This window comes from Numida meleagris, chromosome 3 (assembly GCF_002078875.1).
Source record: "Numida meleagris isolate 19003 breed g44 Domestic line chromosome 3, NumMel1.0, whole genome shotgun sequence".
In the NCBI taxonomy this organism is placed as follows: domain Eukaryota; kingdom Metazoa; phylum Chordata; class Aves; order Galliformes; family Numididae; genus Numida; species Numida meleagris.
Window position 1 is genome coordinate 88,489,512 of NC_034411.1, and position 25,273 is coordinate 88,514,784.

The 25,273-nt window shown below is 39.8% G+C and overlaps 1 protein-coding gene across 3 annotated transcripts; it reads right to left on the bottom strand.

The window, feature by feature from the left end:
* On the bottom strand, positions 1-24,917 carry LOC110396095 (protein scribble homolog). 3 transcript variants are annotated; one of them, XM_021391414.1, is made up of 7 exons: positions 17,933-24,917; positions 17,587-17,793; positions 14,773-15,006; positions 13,303-13,392; positions 12,557-12,634; positions 9,814-9,909; positions 1-758 (listed from the first exon to the last, which is right to left on the bottom strand). In XM_021391414.1, exons 1-7 carry the CDS (start codon positions 18,017-18,019, stop codon positions 747-749), a joined length of 804 nt encoding a protein of 267 aa, XP_021247089.1. In that variant the 5' UTR covers positions 18,020-24,917; the 3' UTR covers positions 1-746. The 3 variants fall into 3 exon arrangements, with proteins under 3 accessions (XP_021247089.1, XP_021247087.1, XP_021247088.1); XM_021391412.1 differs by having other exon boundaries at positions 1-1,010; XM_021391413.1 differs by lacking the exon at positions 13,303-13,392 and having other exon boundaries at positions 1-1,010.

Consider the following 25,273-nt stretch of genomic DNA (forward strand, 5'->3'; position numbering starts at 1 on the left):
TTGTACATGAACATTTATTCTTCAGTGCTCATCTCCTATACATATTTACACATGGAATTCTGGAATATTGCCATAAGGCAAATTTAAGGTGTTCTGCCTATATGCAAGTCAGGAGGAGAAATAATACATCAGGGGTAAGAAGTTGCTTCTCTGCAGATGCATGGCTGTGTAAGATGATTTCCTCATTTCGAGAGCTCATAAAAAGTAACTTGCAGGTGCTACTCAAATCTGATATACATTTGTGTTACCAATATACTCGGATAAACTTTTTTTTTTTTACACTAAAATGAAATATAGAATTCCAATGTAAATAACATTTCTCTGGGGGGGGGGGGAAAACAGCACTATTTAGAAGACAGAAAACAATTTTTTATTTTTTTTTATTTTTATTTTGTTATAGAAAACAACATTAAAAGGGACAATTCAAAGGAACCTGCAGGTAGAGAAAAGGGTAAGCTATATAGACACAAAATGGACACAATATTTGAGATATATATACATATATACATACAGTTGTTTTCACCGTGTTTCCAGACGAGTACAAAATCATCTGTTGTTTTCATCACTGCCTTTAGCTGCTGTAGAACGCACTTACAGGAGGGTGTTGCAGCACGTGGGGACATTCACACCACCCCACCCAGAGCATGCTGCTTCAAGCACTCAGGTTCTGGCTGAAGGAGAGTTCAAAACAACCAGACACAAACACGGGTTGTGCTCCCCTCACCGCAGTTCAAATCCATCCTCTGTTATGGTTTTACCTACAAATAAGGCATAACGGTTCCAGTATTACATTAAATGCCATTGAACAACTGGAAAAAAAAATAATCATCACAAAGTCTTTCCAAAAAACTTCTTTATTAGGGAGGATAAAAAGCGCTGTTCAGACAGTCTGAGTAGGCGCGGCGTTCTGTGCCATCGGGATCCTCCATCTCAAAGTCATCTGGATCTGGGGGCAGCTGGTCAGTATCTTCATCAGAGGTCGAAGGGCGTGTGAGGATTATTCGAGGTATCTTCAGGAGGATGCGAAAGATTGCAGAGAAAATGAGTAAGATCAAGAGCAAGGAAGAGATTAAAATTGGTACTATGAAGGTACAGGTGATGAGTGAGAATATCTAAGAGATGCAACATCACAAGCGTTTCTGAGGGGTGAATTGTTCTATGCCAAAAAACACAGTGATAGTTAAAGGAAATTCAGATGAACTGCGTTTTCTTCTCATTAGAGAAGAAGCTTCTAAAAAGCTTCTATAGAAAGAAAGATGGGTCTATTTTAAAACAATCTTTTTTGTAAGTATAAAAATATGAAAACTACACATACATATAACTTTATAAAATCTATGCACTTAGAAGCAATACAAATTTATTAAAAATAATACATTTTAATAATAAAAGCAGATACAACAGTCAGTTCATATATCTAACAAGCAAATAATATGTATAATAAACCATCTGCCTTGCCAGTAGTCAGAAAGTTTTCAAGAAAGGCAGTATTTCTTATGTATCGGTTACTCTGCTGTATTTCTTCAGACCTTCTAAGAGTGTTTAATGTTGACACCACACAACTCAATTGTTGATGCATTATTTCCTTGCCATACACCACTTGATTTGGGAAACGACACATGCACAGAGATCCACCACCTGCACAGGGCCTGGCAGCCAGCTCACAGGCAGCCACACCATAGATAGGCACCAAAATGCCAGCATCAGGCTGGATTCTCACACACTATAAATGCAAACTAATTTTAAAACCAGCCATATTTTTCAGTTATGTTCCCATTTCTACTGAACATTCTCATATCTCTTTTTTTTTTTCCTTCCTTTCTTCCTTCTTTTGCTTGGACTAAGGAGGACACATTACTGGAAGCTTTAAATAACCCTCTATAGATCAGAACTACAGGGGAATTTTACTTCTGCCATACCACAACTGACAGCATTTACAAGATCTCCACCCACTGGACATTTCTCTTGACAAGTTCATTGCTAAAAGATGTTTCCTCTTTAGCAACAGCCAGCTGCTTTGTGCTACAGCAAATGCATATCATATACGTACAGGTGTATATCCTATACGTACAGGTTGGTGTCCTGGGTCACACTGCGGAATACTACTACCTCAAAAACCAGAGATGAGGTCCATGCCTTATCTGAAGTTACTTACAAAGATATCCACCACGGGCCTTTGTATTTCACTAAGAAAACTCCTCTTTAAATATTTTGTATCTTCTGAAACATGCTTCTTGCAAGCTATCTTTCAATTACTACTAGGGGACAAAGTCCTACACTCACAAAGTGAGTTTGATTTACTTATTTTTGTGAAGAAAACAGGAAAAAAAATACAAAACCCTAGTGTCAGTAAGGCCTAGCTCTAAAAACTTTAACCAGTAACACGAAGTTCTTGTGGGTTATCCCACTCTACCACCACCATCATACAGACACACACAGAGTTTTAATTTGGCACCAAGATCGTTTGGAGATTGTTTTTTAGGGCACTCCAACACACTCTTCATTTTAGAGATCATCATTCGAGTTTTCATAAAAATTTTTCTCATTTTTCTTTTAATTATCTAAATCTGAAAGAAACAAATCTGAGACTGTAATGATATTGCCACTGGTGGAATGAATCCCAAAGGACATTCAAGTTCTGGCACGAAATCACCTTTCACATCTCTCCATATGTTTGTTCAATACACTGCAAGCTGTCTTTAGGCTTTCACAACTTTCCTGAAAACTTACCTCATTTCCTTAATAACACACTCCCTCCCCTACGTCCACAGTTGAAACGTGTGGTCTGCAGACCACACACCTGTAGAGCCTGAGCTAAAGCTGAGCACCTGGAAGGCATCCCATCCCTGCCAACAGTGCAGCAGACTATCATCTCCTGTTAGACATCCACCTGCCCACTGGTTCATGCTTGTGCAACACTGCTGCGGAACCTGTATTGACTGCATTCACTAAACAAGCAGTGTTGGAGGAAGTCTTTCATGTAGTCTTTTACCCTGCTGTGCGTAAAGGGGAACTGGCACCAAATAACCCATCAACTTTCTGTGGTGGAGGCTTCTCAGTCCAAAAGGGCAGCAAGGGCTGGAAATCTGTGCTCCCAAGAGGAGAGAACAGAACTGGCTCATTGCTAATCCACTGCAACTCATCTATATCCTCCAGGCAGATGACAGGTCTCACATATACCTACCCAATGCTGTTTCAGAAACACATCACTGAGTTCCAACAACAAACCAAATTTTCTGGTCCAAGCACAACCGAATCCTCCATCTCTCTCTGCTTTCTGCACATCTCATCTCCTTTACCACTCTCTGTCTGAAACCCCATACTAACCTATACCATTGCTATTCCCAGCCCCAAGCTGTTCTCTTCTCAGTATCTATAACTGACCTGATAGGATTTGGAGGAGCCCAGATTTCCTTGCATCTCCATCTCTCTCTGCTTTCTGCACATCTCATCTCCTTTACCACTCTCTGTCTGAAACCCCATACTAACCTATACCATTGCTATTCCCAGCCCCAAGCTGTTCTCTTCATCTATAACTGACCTGATAGGATTTGGAGGAGCCCAGATTTCCTTGCAGCTAGATCATAAGCACTAATCGCCCTTGGCTGTGAGTGGTGACACCTATGCAATTGAAGACTGGGAGAAAACCCAGCTAAGAAAGAGTTTGCTTTTTTGCAAGATCTGCTGCAGTGAAAGGAAACTCAAACCTCTACATCTAGCATCAAAAGCTACTGATTCATGGCCTTAAAGAAACAAAACAAAACAACAACAACAAAAAACCAAACAGATATAAGAAACCCATATCATACTTGTAACCAGTGTGACTTTTCCATCTTCTCCCAGCTGTTCCCTAGGAACCCATAGCTCTCTACCTCTGCCTTCACATTCCCCTTGGCTGCAGTGAAATCATGATCTAAGCTTTATCTACTTCTTTTTCAATTCCAGTTTTGTTTGTTTAAAAGCAAAACAAAACAAAACAAACAGAAAAAGCAGAGTAGGATAACGCAACAACTAGGTTTCTGCATTTATCTTCACTAATCACAGCTTCACCCTATTTAGCTAGTAAGCTTTGCTTCAAGAGATTTTTTTTTTTAGCCAGGAGAACACATTTCACGCACAAAAAAAATGTCACAGCAAAGGTGAAGCAAACTGTCTCCAGTGCCCATTACAGACAGTTCAATACACAGATTTATAATGGAAACAGAGAAAACCTGTCCAGCATGGGCTGCCAAACTCTAGAGTTGCCTACCTAAAGGTGGCATGTAATTTCCATCTTCCACCAGTAATTCTTCAGAAAATGTTAATCTTGGTGTAGGAGGACAGTTTAAGCAGGATTCTGCAGTGTTCCATTGTTTTACTCCATTAGTTTTACTGAACAGTGCCTGAACATGCTCAAAATATTTCTGTTGAAATTGCAAAGTCCTCCTACTCACTTTCCATCATCAACTCATTATTAAGCAATGGTCAATTCAAAACAATAAAAATAAGTGTTGGGGTTTTTTCAGAAAAAAAATGTGTAATTAATTATTTTAATCCAGTTACTGTTTTCCATTTCCCCATTAAAAACATTTTCTCTGCCTAAAAATAAATTTGAAAAGGGACACATTCTGCATCAAAACCAACATATTCACTATAGGAATTTCTTTTGTTGCCCTGTTTGCATTTTCCTTACCCTAAATAGCACTTTAAAACATAAACACTAAGACTTAAAACACTAAAAAAGAGGTAAATTTCATTTTAATTTATAATTGGTCATCAGTGAAAACCAAATGATTTCAGACATTCATTTTATGGACTTATCATCCTCCATTGAAGGTTGGAGTCCTTCAACTGAAACACTGTCCGCTACAACAAGCACTGAAGCAGACCAGACTAAATAACTCGGATCAATCGATCTGCAGCATTGGTTGCAAAAATTAATTCATATTGGCACAAGAAAGGAATAAACACGCAACTGGCTATGATGTTTCAGTTGAAAGTATCTCCTTAAAGCTGAGAGCAAAGGCAGACATTGGGGAAAGCAAAGTATACAAGTAAGATCCAAGTTTGGAAGAATAGGGATTGGAAAAACATTTGGATTGGTCTTTTGGAAGAAAAAATCAGACTTACTTTTGACTCTAGTCCTAGCAGGTCGCTATTTAATATTCCCTAGCTAGAAAACAACTTTAGTAGGTATGTGTGCCTAATTCAGCTTCCCATATGTAAATAGAACATACATGAGAGTCTTGATTGAACAGCTGATCTCCACTGACACCAGTTCTAAGACTATTATTCTATTATATATTATATTATTTATATATAATTAAGTATATTTAAAATATATTATATATATACAATTATATATATGTTATATTATTATAACAATGTTATATAGTGAAGTACACTTCAGCTAGTGAAACGAGAAAAAAACCTACATGGCTGAGAGCATTTATAGGGGTTTGTGTAAGCATGAATCATGTTGTGATTTCATAGTTCGTTGTATTATTTTTTTGCCATCACTGGTGATGGCAATAATACTTTAGATTTCAACAAGAGGAAATTCAAGATTCTCACCAAACAATGAAAATTTGTCCCTCCCAGATGCAAAATACTGAATTTGAAAATGGCTGTATTCACAAAAAGAACTGCCTAAAACAAGTTTCCTTTCTTGACCCAAGTGAAAGAGGGCATTCAGTCACACCTAAATTATGTTGCATGCAGCCAGAACTTTAAATAACAAGTTTAAAAAGATGCCAAAGTATATCCATCAAAAAAAGGAGAGAATGAACTGATCAGTTTATCCGGGGTTTAGACAAAAGCGGTATCTGCTGCTTTTTTAATAAAAGTTTTGTCAATAAAGACAGGGACAGTACATAAAAGCAGCCTTCTCCCAGAAGAAAACAGAGAGAAAAGATAAGTTAGAGATGAAGAAAGAGGTCTAATTAAATTGCTGTGAAGTTGTTGTTAAGGAGTAATTTACTTTTCCAGGAGGAAGCAGGAAAGGTAGGAGGAATGTGCAGGGAAGGATGAGACAGTTCATCCTTGCCCCTTGAGCAGCCACAGCACTTGTGAGCACAGCTGGAGCCTTGCGTGGGAGCTTTGGAGCCATAGGTTTGAAGGCACTGTCTCAGTCCTGACAGCAGCAGTAGCAGGAGCCCTGAGCAGTTGCTGATGAGTAACTCATCCCTCCTCCCTGAGCTGGTCACTCTTCTCATGCTCTCCTTTGTGATTTGATTCAAAATCTGTTGCAGCTCAGCACGACTTCCTGCAGGCTTAACGCGCTAGGCAAGTGCTCACTCCAGGTGCTGTCCCCTAGAATGTACTCTGTGGGAGTGATATCTTTTAGAGGCTGTGATTAAAATCAGGTATTTTCTTCACTTGTTATTGGGATAGCAAGAATATGCTTTCAACTTTATTTAACCAGTCTCCCAGTGAGTATTACATATACTACTTCAGCACATCATATTTAGATAAAAGTTCCTTTCTCTTTTTTATCTGGCAGTTTTGTGCCTACCATAGGAAGGGCACTAGGCAAGGAATGTGGAGTTCAGTCAAATTACTTGGAGTTTCCCAGAAAATCCTAGATAGAAATGACACTCATACATCTGGTGAACCATATGAAAAAATATCTAAGGGAATTCATGGGGCAAAGGTGCACAATTAAGAAAAATTACGTGAAAGTAAAAATTAAACTGAACTACTAGATTAAAACATTTAAGGGGTCTAATATAATTCCAAAGTATCTGCTATCTTTATGATGTCTATAGTCCCAAAAATGGATCAGAGAAGTTGACATGATGATGCACATCACTAGGTGCAAGAAGATGCTGAAACTCGTCAATGGTCTCCATTCAGTGTCGGACACAGCTGACTGAAAAGTTCAGCCAGGGCTTGAATGAAAATACTTGGATGGAGAAAAGCTGTGCAGAACTGGTTCAATGTTTGAGTGGAAAGCAGGATATAAGTACAGTGGGCAGAAGACAGAAAAATGGAGAACTGAAAGAGTTCAGAATCCAAGCAATATTCCTTCTCTTAAAGTCAGCATGGGGCACTACTGGCAATATTTGGTCGTCTGTATCAGTGTTTTTTTTTTCCTTTCTTGAAGTTAGATGTGCAGTATTTTACACACAGGCTGCATGTGGATAGTCATATCAGTTGTGGTTCTAATCTGTTACATTTTGATGCACAGTTGTATTTTAAGATTACCATTATAAAATCCAAAGACTTGGTTTATGCTCAGTTAAAATATTTTTATTTTCATATTCACATACTAAACAAAGTAAAATAAACAGATTCCATATTTTTGAGGTGCGATTAATGTAACTGAAACAAGTCCGTAAAGCACAGAATGTCAAAAAGTGTCTAACTGGGGCCTCTGTATTTCAATAAAATAACTGTAAGTTAAAACAAAAGCAATTCTGTTTTTCCCTTTGCAAAACAATGGCTCTGAGTGAAAGAAGTTTTCATTACCTGTCCAGTGAATTACTGCTCATGCATATAGTCATAAAATTCTTAAACCTGGCACACTTGCAGATTCGAATTTGGGTTTGGCTGGACTAGTTAACAAGTAAAATGAGCCTTTTAAAAGACCTTTAAGCAACTAAACCCATGAAGAACAGAGAGGAAACCTTAATCTGGCAGAGGCATCATGCTTTGTAATGTCAGAGCAGAAGGCTTGGAGATAGAATGGAAAATGGCAGCAAATGGCTAGAGGGCCATGGCTGGCAAATGAGAGACAGCAATATTATCACAGATAACATATGTGAAAAGGATGTTTGGGATGTTTATTAAAATTCAATAAAATTAAATAGATGAAGACAGATTTCCTGCTGGAGTGCTGGAAGCAGTGATGACATCGAAGAGTGGGAGAAAGAAGAGAGGCACTGCAACAGCTCATCCAGCACACAATTCAGCTGTTGCAGGAAGAATAACAGAAGCCTTTGGCTTCTTTGTCACTGTAATTTCCTCCTTCCCTTGGAGTAGGTGCACTCAGTTTCTCTTGAAACATAGAAATATAAAAGGAAACAAACTTTTATTGATTCCTAGCAATGGAGAAGATTCTGTCATGCTTTAATGATCTACTGCCACTTGTTTATCTGAATGTACAAAGTGCGTTTTCCGTAAGAAGCAAGCACTGTAAATGCCTTTCAGATAAGAGTTACTTAGGAAGAAGATGAATTTCACCGGAGTTAAGCCAGAGGGAGATGAGACGAGACACTGACCAGTTCCCAAGTCAGCAGGATGCTCCTGAAAAGCCCATAATCCATAAGACTGCCATCTCCTGCTCTAGGCTAAAAGGCAGTAATATACACAGTTTGCTACAGCACAAAGATGTTGATAAAAAACAGAAACACCAAGGTTTCTTCAGAGAAGAACTTCCACACTCGCTCATTTCAACAGCTGAGACATCTTCAGCCAGTTGACTCCCTCTGGGCACTTTGCTCTGAGATAATACAATAGTCTTGTCTGCCTGCTCCTCCCTTTGCAGCTGAAGAGCTCTGGGGAGAGGCAGGAAAACTTGCTGCATTATTGTACCAAGAGGAACACAAGAAATGGTTATTTCCTTTTTTTGGCTGAAAACAGTAAAAGCCAGGCAAGCGCTACAAAAGATCCGGGCCAGTAGTGCTGTATGAATCAGCCCTACCAACAATGATGGCTATAACTGGAATCCTCATGTTTCCTGCCACGGGGGTTAAGACCATACAGAAACAGCTACCAAGTACAGCTGGATCAAAAACAGAAAAATATAGAAAATGATGGAACCATTCCCAACTGGAAAATAAAACTGGTCTAAATGTTTCACAAGATGAGGTTGAGCCAGAAGCCGCAAAGAAAAAATTTCTTTAAGCAACTAAGTAAAGAGGCAACCTTTATTACTGCATCTTATAGCCAAAAGCTGCACCTTCAGTTCAACTCTTTTTAAAGAGTAAATCACAGAAAAAAAAAAAGCACTAAGGAAAACAGGTGTTTGATTGTAGTCTTTTATATAGCATGTGAACTTTCATTTTTCGCCATTATCTGAGTTGTGAGCAGTACTGCTAGAAAAGGACAAAAGAGGCTGGGAGAAGAGGAATCAAGCAAAGCATTCTTCTGGCATTTGCTGTAGGAGACACAGTGGCTGCTGCCTGATACTTCAGCCTCAGTACAAGTGGGATGCTTTTTGACCTTAATAATTCAAATATCTTCATCTTATTGTATCTTCCCAGTACAGATAGAATTTCAGGCATGCAAGCAGATGACCATGAGCAAGGTAGGTCTTCAGATAGTTTAACTTTTTACTGAATCACATAAAAGTGGATCCAAATTCTAAAAAACCCTTTGGAGGCTCAGCCATTTCCTTTTGAGACATTTAATCTAGCGTTAATGTTGTCTGACATTAGCTAAAATATGGGCATGCAGTCTTAGCCTGCAATGTAAGTTTCCCTTAAAGCCAAAGGATAAAAAACAAGCACCTCCAGGTAGCAGCTCAACCTCTTCTTTCTAAAAGAGACACCCTGGGGATGATGCTCTTTCCATCAACTAGAGAGAATCCAGGCAATAAATAAAGCTGAAGGGAACAAGCATCACCCTTAGAGCTTCCAAACCACAGTGGTTCATGTGGTCTGATCTGCTATGTTGGTGCTTGACCAGGAGCTGAGCTCTTCCAGAAGTCCTGGCTGCAGTGACAACCACCAGGGATGCATGGTGGGGTCACTGATCATTGCTACATGCTCTCCTTTGACTCAGCCTGTCACAAGTTTTGTGCCAGTCTTTACTATCTTTACTAGAATTAACGACAGACAACATGCAGTTATTTAGCTAAGCAGGATTTGTTACTTGCTGTGGTCTTATACTTACTGTTATGACATGGTTTAACGTCTGGAAGGGGTTGCCTTTAGATGAAGCTTCAGTAGGACCAGCATTGTGGGTGCTGGGTTCTGAAATGAGGGATCCCTTTAAAAACAAAGCAGCAGAAATGCATTGTTTATTCCAAACACTGTTCAAGGAAAGCAAATCCTTCCCTCTCAGGTGACTGTACAAACACCTAGCCCTTTTGTTATATATGGTTACACAACAAAAGCAAACAAAATTGCAATTCTTGCTGTTCCTTATCTGCTGAACACACTGTATATTTGAACTGCTGAAATGGTCAGTTCAAGAATAAGAATGTCTAACACAAAATATCATGAGAAAATGCTGGTTATTTGCACACAGGTTAGTCCCCTGGTCAAAACACCAGATTCCTGCAACACACCTGAATGTATTAATTCCTTCTCATCTCCCACACATACAAAGTCAGGTTTATTTCTGCAATCTTTAAATAGATGAATGATTCTGCCATCTTGTGGGAGACAGAGAAAACAACTATTTGTAGGACAGCTGACTGAACAGTATGGAATGTATTTCTCTTTTTTTTTTTTTTTTTTTTACCTCCAACATTAATGGACATTAGTAGCTAGTATATTTCAAATAGCTCCAAAAATAATAATGAATCACAACCTCACAGAGGAAACTGAGAAAATCAGTTGATTTTTAAGATACCTATCAAAAACTTCTCAGAAGTTAAAGATACAACAACTAGAACTCTTGACTTTTTCCTGATAATCCGTTGATGTTAAATACGTAAGAATTACTTCATCACCCTCTCATATTATTTAAAATTAAAAAAAAAAAGACATGAATAATCAATTTTAAAAAGAAAAAGGTAAAATGATTCAGAATTTTATCAGGATGTGAGAGTCCCCTCAAACTCTACCTTTCCCAGCTGGTGAAAATCAAAGGGTAGGCCAGAGTGCAGAAAAAACTGCAATCATCACAGCTGTGGTGGACTTCTTGGGTACCTCTGAGGCTTAATGGAAAGGTTAGTGCTGGAAAAGATGGGGCTTGAAACGGAGCAGCCAGTGAGACACATTTATTACTTGGCACTGTAAGCCTCCAACAGTGGAGTTACTTTGAGTTGTTCTTTCCTGACCAAAAATTACCTTGGAGAAGCAAGCTGACATAGTTTGTACTTATTTGTAAAGACCTGCAATAAGCTCACGTAGCATAACTAATGCAATGCCCTAAGAAAGTTTCTAAGTACAATTGCATTTGTGCTTACCAAGGCCACTATTCTCCTTTACAAATCAGTCATTAAAGCGAATAATGTTTTGTTAAGCACTTTGAACATAAAGATCAGAAAACCAGAACGTAATGAAAAGGAATACCAAGAGTTAATATCATTATAGCTTCTTTACAACATACGTAAGTCACTTTGAAAGTTATGCCTCCTATTCATTTCCATGGAAACTACAACAGATACAAAAGAACACAATAACATGATTTGATAGAGCAAATTCGCAGCTACAAAACACTATTTTTCAACACAGTCACCACCATCAGCTATGCATTTTCGCCAGCGATGAATAAGAGCCTTCATGTCGTGTTCATAAAAATCCGCACCAGGGGAGGTGACCCACAGTTTCAGAGCTGTTATGATGGCATTGTTGCTAGGAAAATGTTACCCAGACAGTCCATCTTTCATTGGCCTGAACAGACGAAGTCAGAAGGTACCAAACCCAGACCATACAAGGGGTACGGTAATACAGTCCAGCCAAGATTGGCAATGTGCTCCACGGTCTTCAAACTGATATAGGGTCTGGTGTTACTGTGTTGCAAGAGAAAGGTTGTCTTCTTCTCTGGCCTGACTCTGGAAGTTCGAGCCTTCAGCTTAGTCAGCATCATGATTTAGTGGTCTGAATTGATGGTTTGTCTGCGTTCCAGGAAATCCAGAAGGATCATCCCTTTCCTATTGCAAAAGAGAGCACATATCCATCACTTCATCTTCTGAGTGCTGCGTCTTGCACTTTTTATTCAACAGGAAACTGTCATCTTCAGCCTCATATTGGTTCAATAGTTCCTGACAAGCTTGCATACGGTGTTCCTTCTATTCCTGTGTCCATATTCACTGGATCCACCTGTTGCAAATTTTGCTTTATTCCAATGTTGCCGCCATCATTTCCAATGCATTGACGCCAATATTCAGCGCCATATACAGTTTCCTGGTCGAAATCTGCCAGATAAGTTGATCGAGGATGTTCTTCATTTTGTGGTGTGACAGCCCTGCATGGCCATCCAGAACATGGCTTGTCTTTCACATCATTGTTGTCACTGCTGAAATGCAGCACCCATCACTTCACTGTGCTCACATCCACTGTTTCGTCTCCATAAACATTCAGCAAGAGTCGATGAACGTCAATGGGTACAAAGTTTTCCACATGGAGGAATGCAATGACACACCTTTGCTTCATACGCACTTCCAGGTCTGATGCATTTTGTCATACTGACCCTCTGCTGCCATCTGTCACATGGCAACAAAATGTAACAGAATGTTGGCAGGACGTTCTATCCTTCTTTACTGTCACCCCAACATCCACCTCAGATGTTGTGGACCAACATAATAAAATAGGAGGCATTACTTTCAGAGTTGCCCTTGCAATAATTTGGGAAGTATCTAAAAAGTTTAGCCTAAATCTAGATCTCCAGCTCCCCATATCTGATTGCTTTGAATTAAAGCTTGCAACAAGAGAATACACTCTACATTTATAAACAAAATGACTACCTCTGCTGCTCTTTCTCCTGCTTGCATCCCAGCCACATCTGCTGGACAATCTTTCGGTAGCCGTGTAATCAAAATTCCCTGGTAACAAAAGAACACATTTCAAACCTCACACGGTTTCTTCTAGTGTTCTTAGTTGTAAAAAGCAAATGGGAAGCAATTAATTTTCATGTGTTGTTCTGCTGCCTCTATTAAAATAGAAACTAAAGAGTCTTAGAATATTAGCAGGCAAAAAGGCTTTCATGGTTGGCTATACTCACAACAATGCACAAAAGTCATTAATTGTTTGCACCATGCCATGGGGAACAGACTGGGAAACAAGAATTTATTTAAATGATAATTGAGAAGATGCAAAAAATAGTTCTCTTAAATCAAGTTAGCTCCTGGGAATGAGCAAATAGGATGGCAGAGGCAAGTGGATTGCAGAGTGACTTCAAATATAAGTAGAAAGTGGGAATTAGCCAATGGTGTTCCAGCCACATGGCTGACTTTGGAAAATCAGTTTTTGGAAAATCAGGTTCTCTCTTCAAAAGTCACTCCTCCAGGAGCTTTCCCATCAATATCAACTGTCAGCTTCTACTTATTTCTCAAAGTCACCCATGTTTCCCCTCGTCAACTGTATTACTAAGACAACCTCAGAGGACGGTCTCAGAAAGCAAACAACAAAACATATTACCTGAAAAAAAAAAAAACTGCTTATCAGTCTCTTTCTAACAAGTACTAGATAAATGTTGAGTAATGAAATGCACCTCATCATTGTCTTTATATGGAGATGAGCCCTTTCCACCAGCAATGCTAATACCAAGACTCCCCATTTGACTGCACACAGTAATGGTTATCTGGAAAAGAATTATAATTGATAAGTGGCCAGATTAATAAAAACATTGCCTATTAATTACACAAGCAATGAAAATCTAGCTCCCATTCTCAACACCAACAGGTTTCTCCCCCTATAAAGGTTAGCCTAAAGAGAAATTGTGCTATTCTTCAATACCAGCACATGCAAAGCTAGTCTTTACTTTTCAATAACTACAAGAATGCATTATTTCTAAAATTCAGGTTTTTACATGCCAAAATGTTATAGACTGTTCCATTTTGTTTTGCAAAATGCATTTTGTTTTGCCCATGGAGTCTTCAGCCTGAAAACTCTTCACCCTCTGGACAACTCCAGACCAACCCACTAATTAGTTTCACATTCTAAAGACAGCTTATATTTAAGAATTATTCCCATTAGTTGTTATTTTTTCTTCAATGTATAACAATTCTTGTTATTTAATAACTTGAAAATTGCTAAAACCATGATCAGGCTAAACATAAGGAATACTTTGCTGTGGAGTAGATGAACCTGAATGCAAATCACATGTCAATTCATCACATAAAAAAAAATGTTCTTATTTTCTTTGATTTGGCTCATCTCTCTAAGACATTTCAGGTTTGAATAATTTCTATATTTGATAGTTAAGAATATTTCAACACAGCTGTGTTTTGAAAATTGACAAATGTGCAGTTACGCTTGCATATATAATGTAGTCATTTGACATTCCTGGTTTTAAAAAGGCATTAAAATACCCTGTAAGTCAAACAAAAAACTGCCAAATTTAGCTCAGATTTAGCATTACCTGCACACCCAAGAATTCACTAGTAACTGCCAGCGATGCTTTGATAATAGGACATCAGCGTGGGTGTCCCACCAGGTGGGCTGTCTTTTCTGGCGCTGTATCCCCAGCATCTTGGGCTGAAGCACAACTTTGCATTTCATAGAATCATAGAATGGCCTGGGCTGAAAAGGACCTCAAAGATCATCTAGTTTCAACCCCCCTGCCTTGGGCAGGGTTGCCAACCACTAGACCAGGCTGCTCAGAGCCACGTCCAGCCTTGCCTCTTTGCTACTGTTCCTTGCTAGAGTTCATTAGGCATGTTTCCTCCTCGTATCCTCTAACGCATGTTGCGATGTGATGTATCCACTGAATTTAGAATTTTCTCTATAAACCTCACCCCAAATCTCACTTCTATTGATGTCTCCTCCTGAATACTGCTATCCACTCTCAAGGGATGGAACCTTGTCATGCTCTGAGGGTCTCGTCACTGCTTCCATATCATGTATTTATGGATGTAGCTGAGCGCCCACCTGCACACAACTTTGGCTTGACTTACAATGGACCAAAGCTGGGTGTACAACATGAGACAGTACTGAATGGCTACAGAGGGCAGTTTGTTACCTTAAGCGGAGGCTGTGTCCCATCTGCAGCTCTGGATTCCTCCAGAAACCTGCCGCCCTCTCCAGGCAAGCTGCCTGCCGAGACATGGGCCTGTGTCTTGCTGTTAGTCCCTGGAGCAGTTTTCCCCTTCATTGCTGACTTGTGTCTCTCTTGAAGAGCTGCTCTGGAATTTCTTTGATCTCTTACATGAACATCATTATCAAAGAGGCTGCCAGAAAACTTGGAAACAGGTTCCTAGGGGTTAAAGATCAAACAGGTAAGCAAAGTAACAGCACAGAGAAGAGCTACGTGATACCCAGGTGTTAGATGTAAATTGGGATTTCCTCCTTTCTATCACATTATCCTTTACTTCACTGAAGTCAAGCATCTAACTTTAAAGCAAATGCACACAAACATCTTTTTGTATAGTTATTTCTCTGGGCATGGCTTCCCTCAACATGAGGGTGGAAGTTACAGGGCCAGGATTCACACAGCATACCCCTGATGCTCACAGGCATATAGACCCCTCACCCCTCCCCACCCACATCCAGCAATGCCCTGTGAGAGGGTGAATGTGGAAACAAGACCATTTGAGGGAATCCCTGGCAGCTCAGCAGCACCAGGTCCACCTCCTAGGGCAAGAAGCCACACATGTACAGCAGAAGAATATGTTTTCCATGCAGAAAATGAAACATTCCTTGCATCTCCTCGAGGCTCACCTTCTGTATTTGAGCTCATGATTATGATAGGGAAGGTGAGCCCCAGCTTTGTATCTCTATGATAGGGAAGGTGAGCCCCAGCTTTGTATCTCTAAGATTTTGTTCAAATGCATTATTGAAAAAAAGTAATTGAGTTGATTTTATCGAGCTACAAATCACAGTGGCTGGCAGTTTGCAAACTCAGCTGCCATCCAGTGGTTAGTGGGTCCAGTGGACATGGAGCCCCGTAGCTGAGGCATCCCAAATGCAGCCTTAACTCCTGGCTGTAGAATGTAGCTATGCTGAGATACAGAGACGAACAGACAATGTCACTCTATGCTTTGATAAACCACAAGAGCTTGAGAAGAGAGATATATAAGAAACATTTAGATGTGGTACTGAGGGACACGGTTTAGTGGGAAATACTGGTGATAGTTGGACAATTGGACTGAATGATCTTAGAGGTCTTTTTCAGCCCTTGTGATTCTGTGATTCTAAAACACATCCACACAATCATTAAAGTTTCAAACAAGTTTGACTGCAAAATAGAATAAAATTTTCCAGTTATCAGTTTTGCTTGGCAAGGTGGCTAAACGAGATCCAGCCATGATCCTTCAACTTTGTCCACATTTTATGGTTTTATTTATATTTAACTGACTTTTTTTTCTTCTTAAATTTGATGGTTAACGTTCTATCAGATTTTCATATTACTATTGTCTTTATATCTTCTGTTGGCAGTAAAACGATGCAGCAAACAAATGGAAATGCCTTTGAAAACAAACAATACAAATGCCTTTCTAAACTTGACAGTTTAAAGCCAGAATTACAAAGGCAGTGGCAATAGGATGAGCAGCTGCATAGAAACCCCACCGGACACTTTATCTTTAAATCTATGTTGGAGCTCTCCCACAATGTCTGTTTGGTTGGGATGAAAAGAAGCATCACCAGCCCCCATGAGAGCAAGCAAGGCATGATTGCTTCCTATTCCCACTTAAAATTGAAAGGGAAATTGTTTAGTTTTAATTTACATTTTAAAAAATAGCATTATTTCTCTTCTCTAGTGGGAGAGATTCCTCTCTGGCAGCCCAGGGTTGTGTAACTGAGATCTGAGTAGATCCAGACTAGATATTAGGAAGAAATTCTTTCCTGGGAGGGTGGTGATACACTGGAACAGGTTGCCCAGAGAGGCTGTGGATGCCCCCTCCCTGGAAGCATTCAAGGTCAGGCTGGATGGGGCTTTGAGCAACCTGGTCTAGAGGGAGGTGTCCCTGCCTATAGGAGGGGGCTGGAACTAGATGATCTTAAAGGCACCTTCCAACCCAAACCATTCTGTGATTCTGTGATCCACCTGCATGTGGCCATGCCCTGTGCACAAGGACTGGGAGCAGCGCTGGCGAAGGGGACCTAGCGGCAGCAGTAGGGGCATGGAAGGAAGGCAAGGTCCTGGCATGGGGGCAAAGGAGCAAGAGGATCAGTTCCTCCCTTAATTCCCTACAGACCTCAGGGAAAGCCTGGTGAGCAATACCCTACAAGACTGTGAGAGGGCAACCTCCTCTTCCAGGGCATGAATGAAAGACAGCCAAGCTGCCACTCCCTGACAGAAATGTGGGTGGGTGCAGGCAAGAGGAACTGCAGCATCCAGGTCTTTTGAAACATCAGCTCCCTGGGAGAGCACTGCACAAAAATACATGTGGAGTAGCAGTGGAGTAGCACTGCAACTATGCTTGCCAAACATCCACCAGTGGGAGGCACTGAGCTCTAAGTGCTGCAGACAACCCACTCACACAGAAGAGACGGAGGGATGCTGGCAACTAGAGACATAAGTAGGAAAAATATATTTTAAAAAAAGTATATATCTCATCAATGCGCAAAATACAAGTCTTCATGTCGAAGTTGCACTATACTCTTAGAAGTTAGGACCATTTAATTGCAAAGAAGGGAATAAACTGGTGAACACAATTCTGCCCCGTCTGTCACAAAACACAAGCACAGGCATGAAGGTCATGCTACAGCTTCAGGGAGGTGGCAAACACAGCCTCTCGCAAACCCAAAGCACCCAGCCACCCAGTTCAAACAGTTTGTAGTTTCTTGGCGGACACAAAACTTTCCCTCTCCCAACTTAAAGGAAACCACCTACATCTTCGTCAGGATCCTCCAGCTCCTCTGCTTCTTGCTCAGGGCTGATCCTTCCTTCCCTCCATTTCCCATTGGCAGAGCTGAGTTTGTACAGGTTACCACCATGAAAACCCTCCTTTCCTTTTAACGAGGTCCAGCGAGAGCCCTGGGAGCTCCAGTTATGGCCACCGTACAGCTTAGGAGACTTGGGAAGCCACTTTATAGAGTCCTGAGAGGAAGAGGACAAAAAAAAAATAGGCAATGAACAGATTTTAAGAAAGTCACAGAAGTATGTACATGCAGAAATTGTCCGGAAAGTTCTGCAATGTATTTAAGTATCTTGTTCATACTGGGTCTCCCCTTTTTACCTTGGGATGTACCTTTAGTCCTAGAGACACTTTGCCAGTTATGGGGCAATATCGGTGATACAAGGAGCAAACAAAGGCTGCTGACATGAGAGGAAGCCTTCAGAGACTCACATGAGTGTGGAGCCAAGCTCACCTTCAGCACCATAAAGAAGAATTATATAATCAACAAGTCTTCAATAATGCTACACCCTGTACTATGAAGAAAACAAACAAGAATACTTAGACATTTAGTGACTTTCATCTCATGCCCTGGAGTTTAAAAAAATAAAAAGCAAAACCACAGCAAACTATCAAAGTCACTCCCCTCCTTTTACACTACTGATTAAATAAAACATGTTGTTTCTTGAATGCTCTCAATCAAAAGTAGAATCCTAAACAGATGTTTTAAGATTTGCTGACTTTCAAATTATAGTCCAGTTTTCCCCAAATATCAGTTACTTATTTATATCCAGAAGACCCACTCCTCTGCTTCGTACTTGGTTTATACACATCAAGTTGCATATACTTTAGCTTCACTGAACTTCAGAAATCGTTTTTCACAATAATGTTTTGCTTTCCTTGAAGCTTTATTTTAAACTTGCCTTTAAATTCCCTTAAGGCGATACAAATCCAACAGCAGAAAGCAGCCTGATACCACATCAGTAGCACCATTAGCACACATGCTTCACCAAGGCAGAGAGATGGGGAAAACAAACTAATGAAAAGAGTTATCAACAAGCTTATGGTAGAGCAGTCGGAACACAGTGATTTCACAGTGTTAGAATAGATATCTGATTCAGATCGAACACTTCTCTAAGCCTCAATTTCTCCCTTTTTAAATGCAAAACGGTTACATTCACAAAAACACAGATTTCTTGCTGTGATCAGCACCTCAGATGTCACCACCTCTGTAAGATCCTAAGGCTGAGAAAGGAAGGGAGATAGGACAAGGCTGTCTGTGCTGGACATGCTGATCCATCTTCAGCCGCCAAAGGAGTTCACCTTGGGATTCTTCTTTCATTTTTGGGTCTGGTATGGCTAAAAAAACTAGGAAGTGGAATAGCACAATATCCCAGTGTCTCTTCGGAAACAATTACAGATTCTTCTGTGAATTTTGAAAAGATCATAGCTCAGACAAAGGACTATTTGCATTTACATTGAATCAGTGATCAGCATCTGTAAGAAATTTGCTGTTAACTTGTATTTCATCAGAGAACTGAACACAAGAGCAGCACAAACAATCATGGCATGTTAATGACTCCCATTCCTGACAATTCCAAACATCAAGCAGGATATCTCATGGCATTTCTTTATATTCGCCTTGAGCAAGTAAACGCAAGATACCACTAAACAGAAATTTTGCTTTCCATGAATATTAACTAGAAGCATAGAAATTCTAATTAGATCATGAAACAGCATGCTAACTGAAATTGTTTGCTATTGTTTCACAGAATCACAGCATTGTAGGGGTTGGAAGGGACCTCCAGAGATCACTGAGTCCAACCCCCCTGCAAAGCAGGCTCCCTACAGCAGGCTGCACAGCTCGGCATCCAGGTGGGTCTTGAATATCTCCAAAGAAAGAGACTCCACAACCTCTCTGGGCAGCCCGTTCCAGTGCTCTGTCACCCTTACTGTGAAGTTCTTTCACTTTGTTTTATTTCAAGATAGCTACTGTAACACCAGCATCCAGAGTGTTGCCATAAACAGCTTAAATCCTTGTCAACTTTGAAGCTCATTAAAAAGGCATAAAGCGATTTCACTCTAAAATTAAATATGCATTAAATGTGCAGTAGAAATTGCAACAATTCAGCTACTACATAGTAGCTCCACACTCCAAAAATACAGTTACGTTAAAAAAATACTGCAGTAATTTCTTAGCTCATTCTTCATTTGAGTCAGTAGTCTAGGACCACGCTTTGAGAAATACTGGCTCTCTGAAGAGAGGAAACATCAGTTCTCCTTACAGACTTTTAGAGATGCTAACTAGTCTTCTTACTACCCAGGTAAAAGCAGGAAGTTTCTTCTTGTGTTTTATACACAGGGAAAGTGAAAACCAAATGAATTTAAACGGTCAATGTGTTAAGTCATGAGTAGCAAATACAAAGTGAGGCATGTATGTAGTCTTACATTCTCTTTTAAAAACGTGGAATAAAACAAAAGGAGAAGAGGAATTTAAGTCTTTTAGCTCCTTGGATACTTGGACTGTGTGGCACTGCTGGTTTTGCAAATCTCGAAGAAATGCTTGGGGGGAAAAAATATTTATCAGCCTTAGCATTTGTTATGTAAAGTGGAAATACATTTTCCATCTCCTTTCATCAGTAATGACCCTTTCTTACTGGTAAACAGCTCATTTCCCTGCGATAACTTAACAAGCAAGTCAGATAGGCTCCCGTTTTTCCTCCTTCCCACCTGTTTTTCATGTTTTCAAAGGCAGTCTCTCCAGAACATAAATATTCCTGTGTATCATACCCCTGGAGGTTAAGAGGACAAATTGTTCTCATAAGGTACAAGGTGTCCACTCTGATAAGATCTTGCTAATAAATCCTCTACAGAATGAATTTCCTTCAGGCAACAAAGGTTTGCAAAGGCTGTGTATAACCTTAAATCATTCTGTCAAATGAAAAAGAATCCAAAACACCCTAGCATTAAAAGACAAGAAATGAAAACCACCCACATTTCTTAAGTATCATACCTACATTGATAAAGAAACACTATGCTTACAGCAGTAACCTGGTAACCAACTGGAAGTAGAAACCAATGTAAGACTGTTGGAGCTTTCAGTAATCTAGAATATTCTGATAGTAATACACCTGGAGTTTCAACTGAAAACCCCATAAACCTTGTCCAGAAACACTTAAAGAAATTAGCCGAAATGGGAAAGAAAATGTCTTTAAAGATGAATTTCCAACAATAGAAAACACTGTTTTCCTTTGAAGTACATCTATACAAAAGATTCAGTATTCTACTCACTGGAAAATATTTCAGACTCATTCCCTTTTCAAATTACAAAAACCTACAAGACTTTTGCGTGATTCATATGAAGGAAGAATGAAAGCTAACCAAAATGCTGCAGAAACAAAGGCATACTTGAATATGCTTTCACTGTAGAGGAGGCAGCAAAATTGCTGCCTGAACAGGTTATTGAAGTAAGTCTTCTAGAGGCAATCTTTGTTAGCAGCAAATACATGACTTAACTTTAAACTTAGATGTTCAAGTATTAACAATCTCAAGGCACAATCTCTCAATTTCCTAAGGATACGACTAAAAAAAAAAAAAAGTTGCAGGTTATGCTGAAAGCAACCACTATGCAAATGCCATTCAGACTCACAGATTTCTCCTTTTAAATAGCAATAGATCACCCATAGTATCCAAATAATCACTTTTTGTTGGTTCCAAATTTGTTTTTATTTTCTGTTCCTTGGTGAAGTACGTGATGTCATCAATGAACAAGCAAAAAATTCACTCATGTTTATAACCTTGTACTGCTTTGCTTAATATTCCAGAAATCTAGGACAATTGTATCTGCTATATGCAATTTCAAAATGATTTAATGCAAGCCATTTATTCTGGGTTTGGGTAAATCTGGCAAGGTACTGGGAGAGATCAGAAAGAATCCAACTATTTGCATCACTAGCACAGTCCCATAATTTGCTCAAGAACCAAAAGGAGGTTGGTTTAGTCTGACATCAAACTAACTTTTAAGTCCTATCTCTGCATTATTCTGGGGATGCTTACAAACTGAAATTCAAGCTGCTGATGCTTTGGTGGTATTCACAAGCTGTGTGTGCATCCATGAATTCTAAGGAAAGTTACTACAGTCAGTACTTATGCCTGTTCATTGCAGGGAAGTTGGACGAGACACCCTTTAAAAGTCCCTTCCAACTCAAACAACTCTGTGGTTCTATGGACCTACTTATCTAGCGAGTGTTTGTTTTGATTATGGTTGTTACCATGCCTTCAGCTCGTAACCCAGACATTTCAGTCAAAGACAGCACTCTCCAACAACAGATGAGCGCTGACACAGATGAGTGTTGACACTGATGTTGTGATTCTATTAACAGGCAGACCCTGAACAAGTTACAGACTCAGAACTAGACCACTACAAATCCTTCCTCTTCAAGTTAGGCAAGGTACAGTCCAGCCATGCACACTCTCACACATGCCGCTCTATGCCTTCTGCTGTTCCAGATTCCAAGGCTGGCCATTCTGTTGGCATGAGTGATAAAATGTATCACATCTCCAACATCTACCAGAAGAACAGATAAGATGGTTCCTGCAAAGCAGCCCTCAAACCAGGGGCCTGCATTTCCACTCTTGAAATCTCACATTTTTCATTTAGCTGGTTGAAATCTGAGTATTTTGCTGAATTCAGAACAAAAGAGGAAGGCAATATTCCTCTGAAAATTTCATAAATGGCTTGGGAGGAAGGAAACACCCCAAACATTTATTGATAGCCAAGGCCCATTCACTTTTCTCATCTTCTTTGAGAATAACCTTAAGCATGGAAACAGACTTGTGCGTTTGACAGAAATAGAAGGTGGGAAACATTCCCACCAAGCCAACTGAAAAATCAAAGTAATGCTATTTTCCAGATGCAAGGCAAAGAAAGGCAGTGAATTCTCCATTTACAAAAGGTCTACATATTTCTTATAATAGCGCACACCAGTCTCAGTGGGAGGTACACAATTCACAGCTAACCATATATTCAATATTCAAGCTGTATCAACTAACATACTAAAGAATATTCTTCACAAAAATTTAGTTCTTTGTATCATTATTTTCCTCTCAAAAGTTGAATTCATGAGCCTCAAGTAGTGACACATGCTAAATAGCTAATCAGCCAAAAATGGTTCACTCAGCACTGGTAAAAGCACTCCCCATTAGACAAGGAACAGTCTGATCAGCTTGTCCTGGACACAAACAAGTCATTTCCTGGGGAAAAAAAACATCAATATGTAAGTTTCCAGTACCCACTTCACAACTACACACTGATTATCAAAAACATGGAATGCAAGCTAGAAAAATAACCTTGATATATAAATTACATAGAGACTGTGAAAAACGTCTGCAGCAAGAAAAAGGGGATGAAAAAAATGTCTTGCTACACCTGCTACTGCTTTTGGTTTTCTAAGCCTATGGGATTGTGACTTTCAATAAAGTCAACTTACCTGCAATAGCCAACAGGTTAATATTAAATCCACTCCACTACTACGGTCAATTGGTTTTCCCTAGTTAACTGTTTAGCTAATAGCAGCATGCTAATAATGCAGGGCTTCTTTCCTTGCATTAAACCACCTCCCAGGTGGCTTACAAAGCAATTGAAAGAGTAGAGGAAGTTTAAAGAGAAAAAAAAAAAAACAACACTTAAATTACGCTCCTTATTCAGGCTCCTCAGAGCATCAGCAAGATTAAAGAAGGCCAGACAGAGAGACTAGAAAAGAAGAGCTCCCTTTTTCAAGGACAGACTCACAAACTCTTTCTGCACCAGGTTTTCCTGCCTACAAAATAGGGTTAAAATTGCCTGGAATTTTATCAGCACTGTCGGGAGTACAAGTGTACCTAAAACCATTTATAAAATGTCATGTATGCAGACCATTTGAAAAATCACAGGACCCCACTGGTCTGGACTCCTGGCATGTTCATCAGGTGGAATGATATGCAACCCCTCCTTTTATGATGAACCTAGGGTGAACTAAACATTCAGGTTTGGGGGAGAGAGAAGGTAGCCATTTGCCACTGTTTGGACTGGGAATATCCAAGCATTCTTTTACCTATTAAAAAAAAAAGACACTTCAGCTGTTCTTATTGCATATACCTGTTCTGTTCTCATACATCATGATCCTCCTAGATTGCAAAAATGCGCTTACTGCTAGTTTCTTCAATCAGTCTAGACTAAATTTTTTACACGGATGAACTACCTGGTGCAGAACTAAATCTGAAATTAACTCACACAAATAGTATAAACAAACGACATTAACACAATACAGTGCTATACAGTAAGCAGAAGATGAAAATTACACCCTGTCTTTCAAACTTTACCTCAAACTCACCAAAGAAACACAATAAAATTTTAGACTTTCATTCTACAGACACACAAAATGATAACAGATTTTTAATTGCAGTGATAAGTGAGGAACACCAACACTCCTTTAAGAATAGTAGTAGGGTGGTCTCACAGTAGACATCAGCTCCCATAACCTCTACATGAACAATTGTTGAATTACATTTTGAGCTTTTTCTTTTACAAATCAATGGAGGGAAAGAAACTCCTTCAATAAGCAACACACATCACCTGTCTTAGGCTTGGATGACCACAGGGAGACTAGACTACTCACCCAGCTTCTAGTTGGCTAGGATGAACCTACATGAAACCATTCTGAACAAAAGCAACAGGTCTGGATCTCTCATTCACTGCTGTCCTTTCACACATAGCTAACACGACAGAGAAACTAAAATAAATATTTCTCCTGCTATACAAAAGAAAAGTAAAAAGATTCCAAAGCAATTACTTCATGTCAGAATTAAGACAGTAAGTATTGCCTGCTTTGCAACTAGCTTTTGGGCTGCAGGACAGTTTCCACAAGTCTTCCAGAGCATGCAAAAAACAACTACCTAACTAGAACAGAATAGTTCAGTTGGAAGGAACTTTCAAAAGATCATCTAGTACAACTGCCTGACCACTTCAGGACTAATCAAAAGCTAAGCCTCATTTCTCTGCCTCCTTAGAGGGACTAAAAGCTCATTTTTAAAAGCAGAACAATGACAAAGGAACTATCATAAAGCTACTACAAGGCTTAGGGGTAATTCTGACTTCATCAGGAGGGAGTAGGTGCATGGCTTAAATGCCCTAAATCATAGAATCTCAGAATCACCAAGGTAAGGATGGAATAGATCTCCAAGATCATCCAGTCCAACCATCCACCTATCACCAATATTTCTCCACTAAACCATGTCCCCCAGTGTAACGTCTAAATGTTTCTTGAACACCTCTAGGGATGGTGACTCCACCACCTCCCTGGGCAGCCCATTCCAACGCCAGACCACTTTTTCAGAGAAAAAAAATTTCCCAGTATCCAACCTGAATCTTCCCTGGCACAACTTGAGGCCATTTGCTCTCATCCTATCGCTAGTTACATGGGAGAAAAGGCCAACCTCCACCTCACCACAACCTCTTTTAAGGTAGTTGTAGAGAGCAATAAGGTCTCTGCTGAGCCTTCTCTTCTCCAGACTAATCAATCCCAGTTCTCTCAGCTGCTCTCCATAAGACTTGTGCTCCAGACCCCTCACAGCTTTTTTGCCTTCCTCTGAACATGCTCCAGAGCCTCGATGTCTTTCTTGTGGTGAGGGGCCCAAAACTGAACA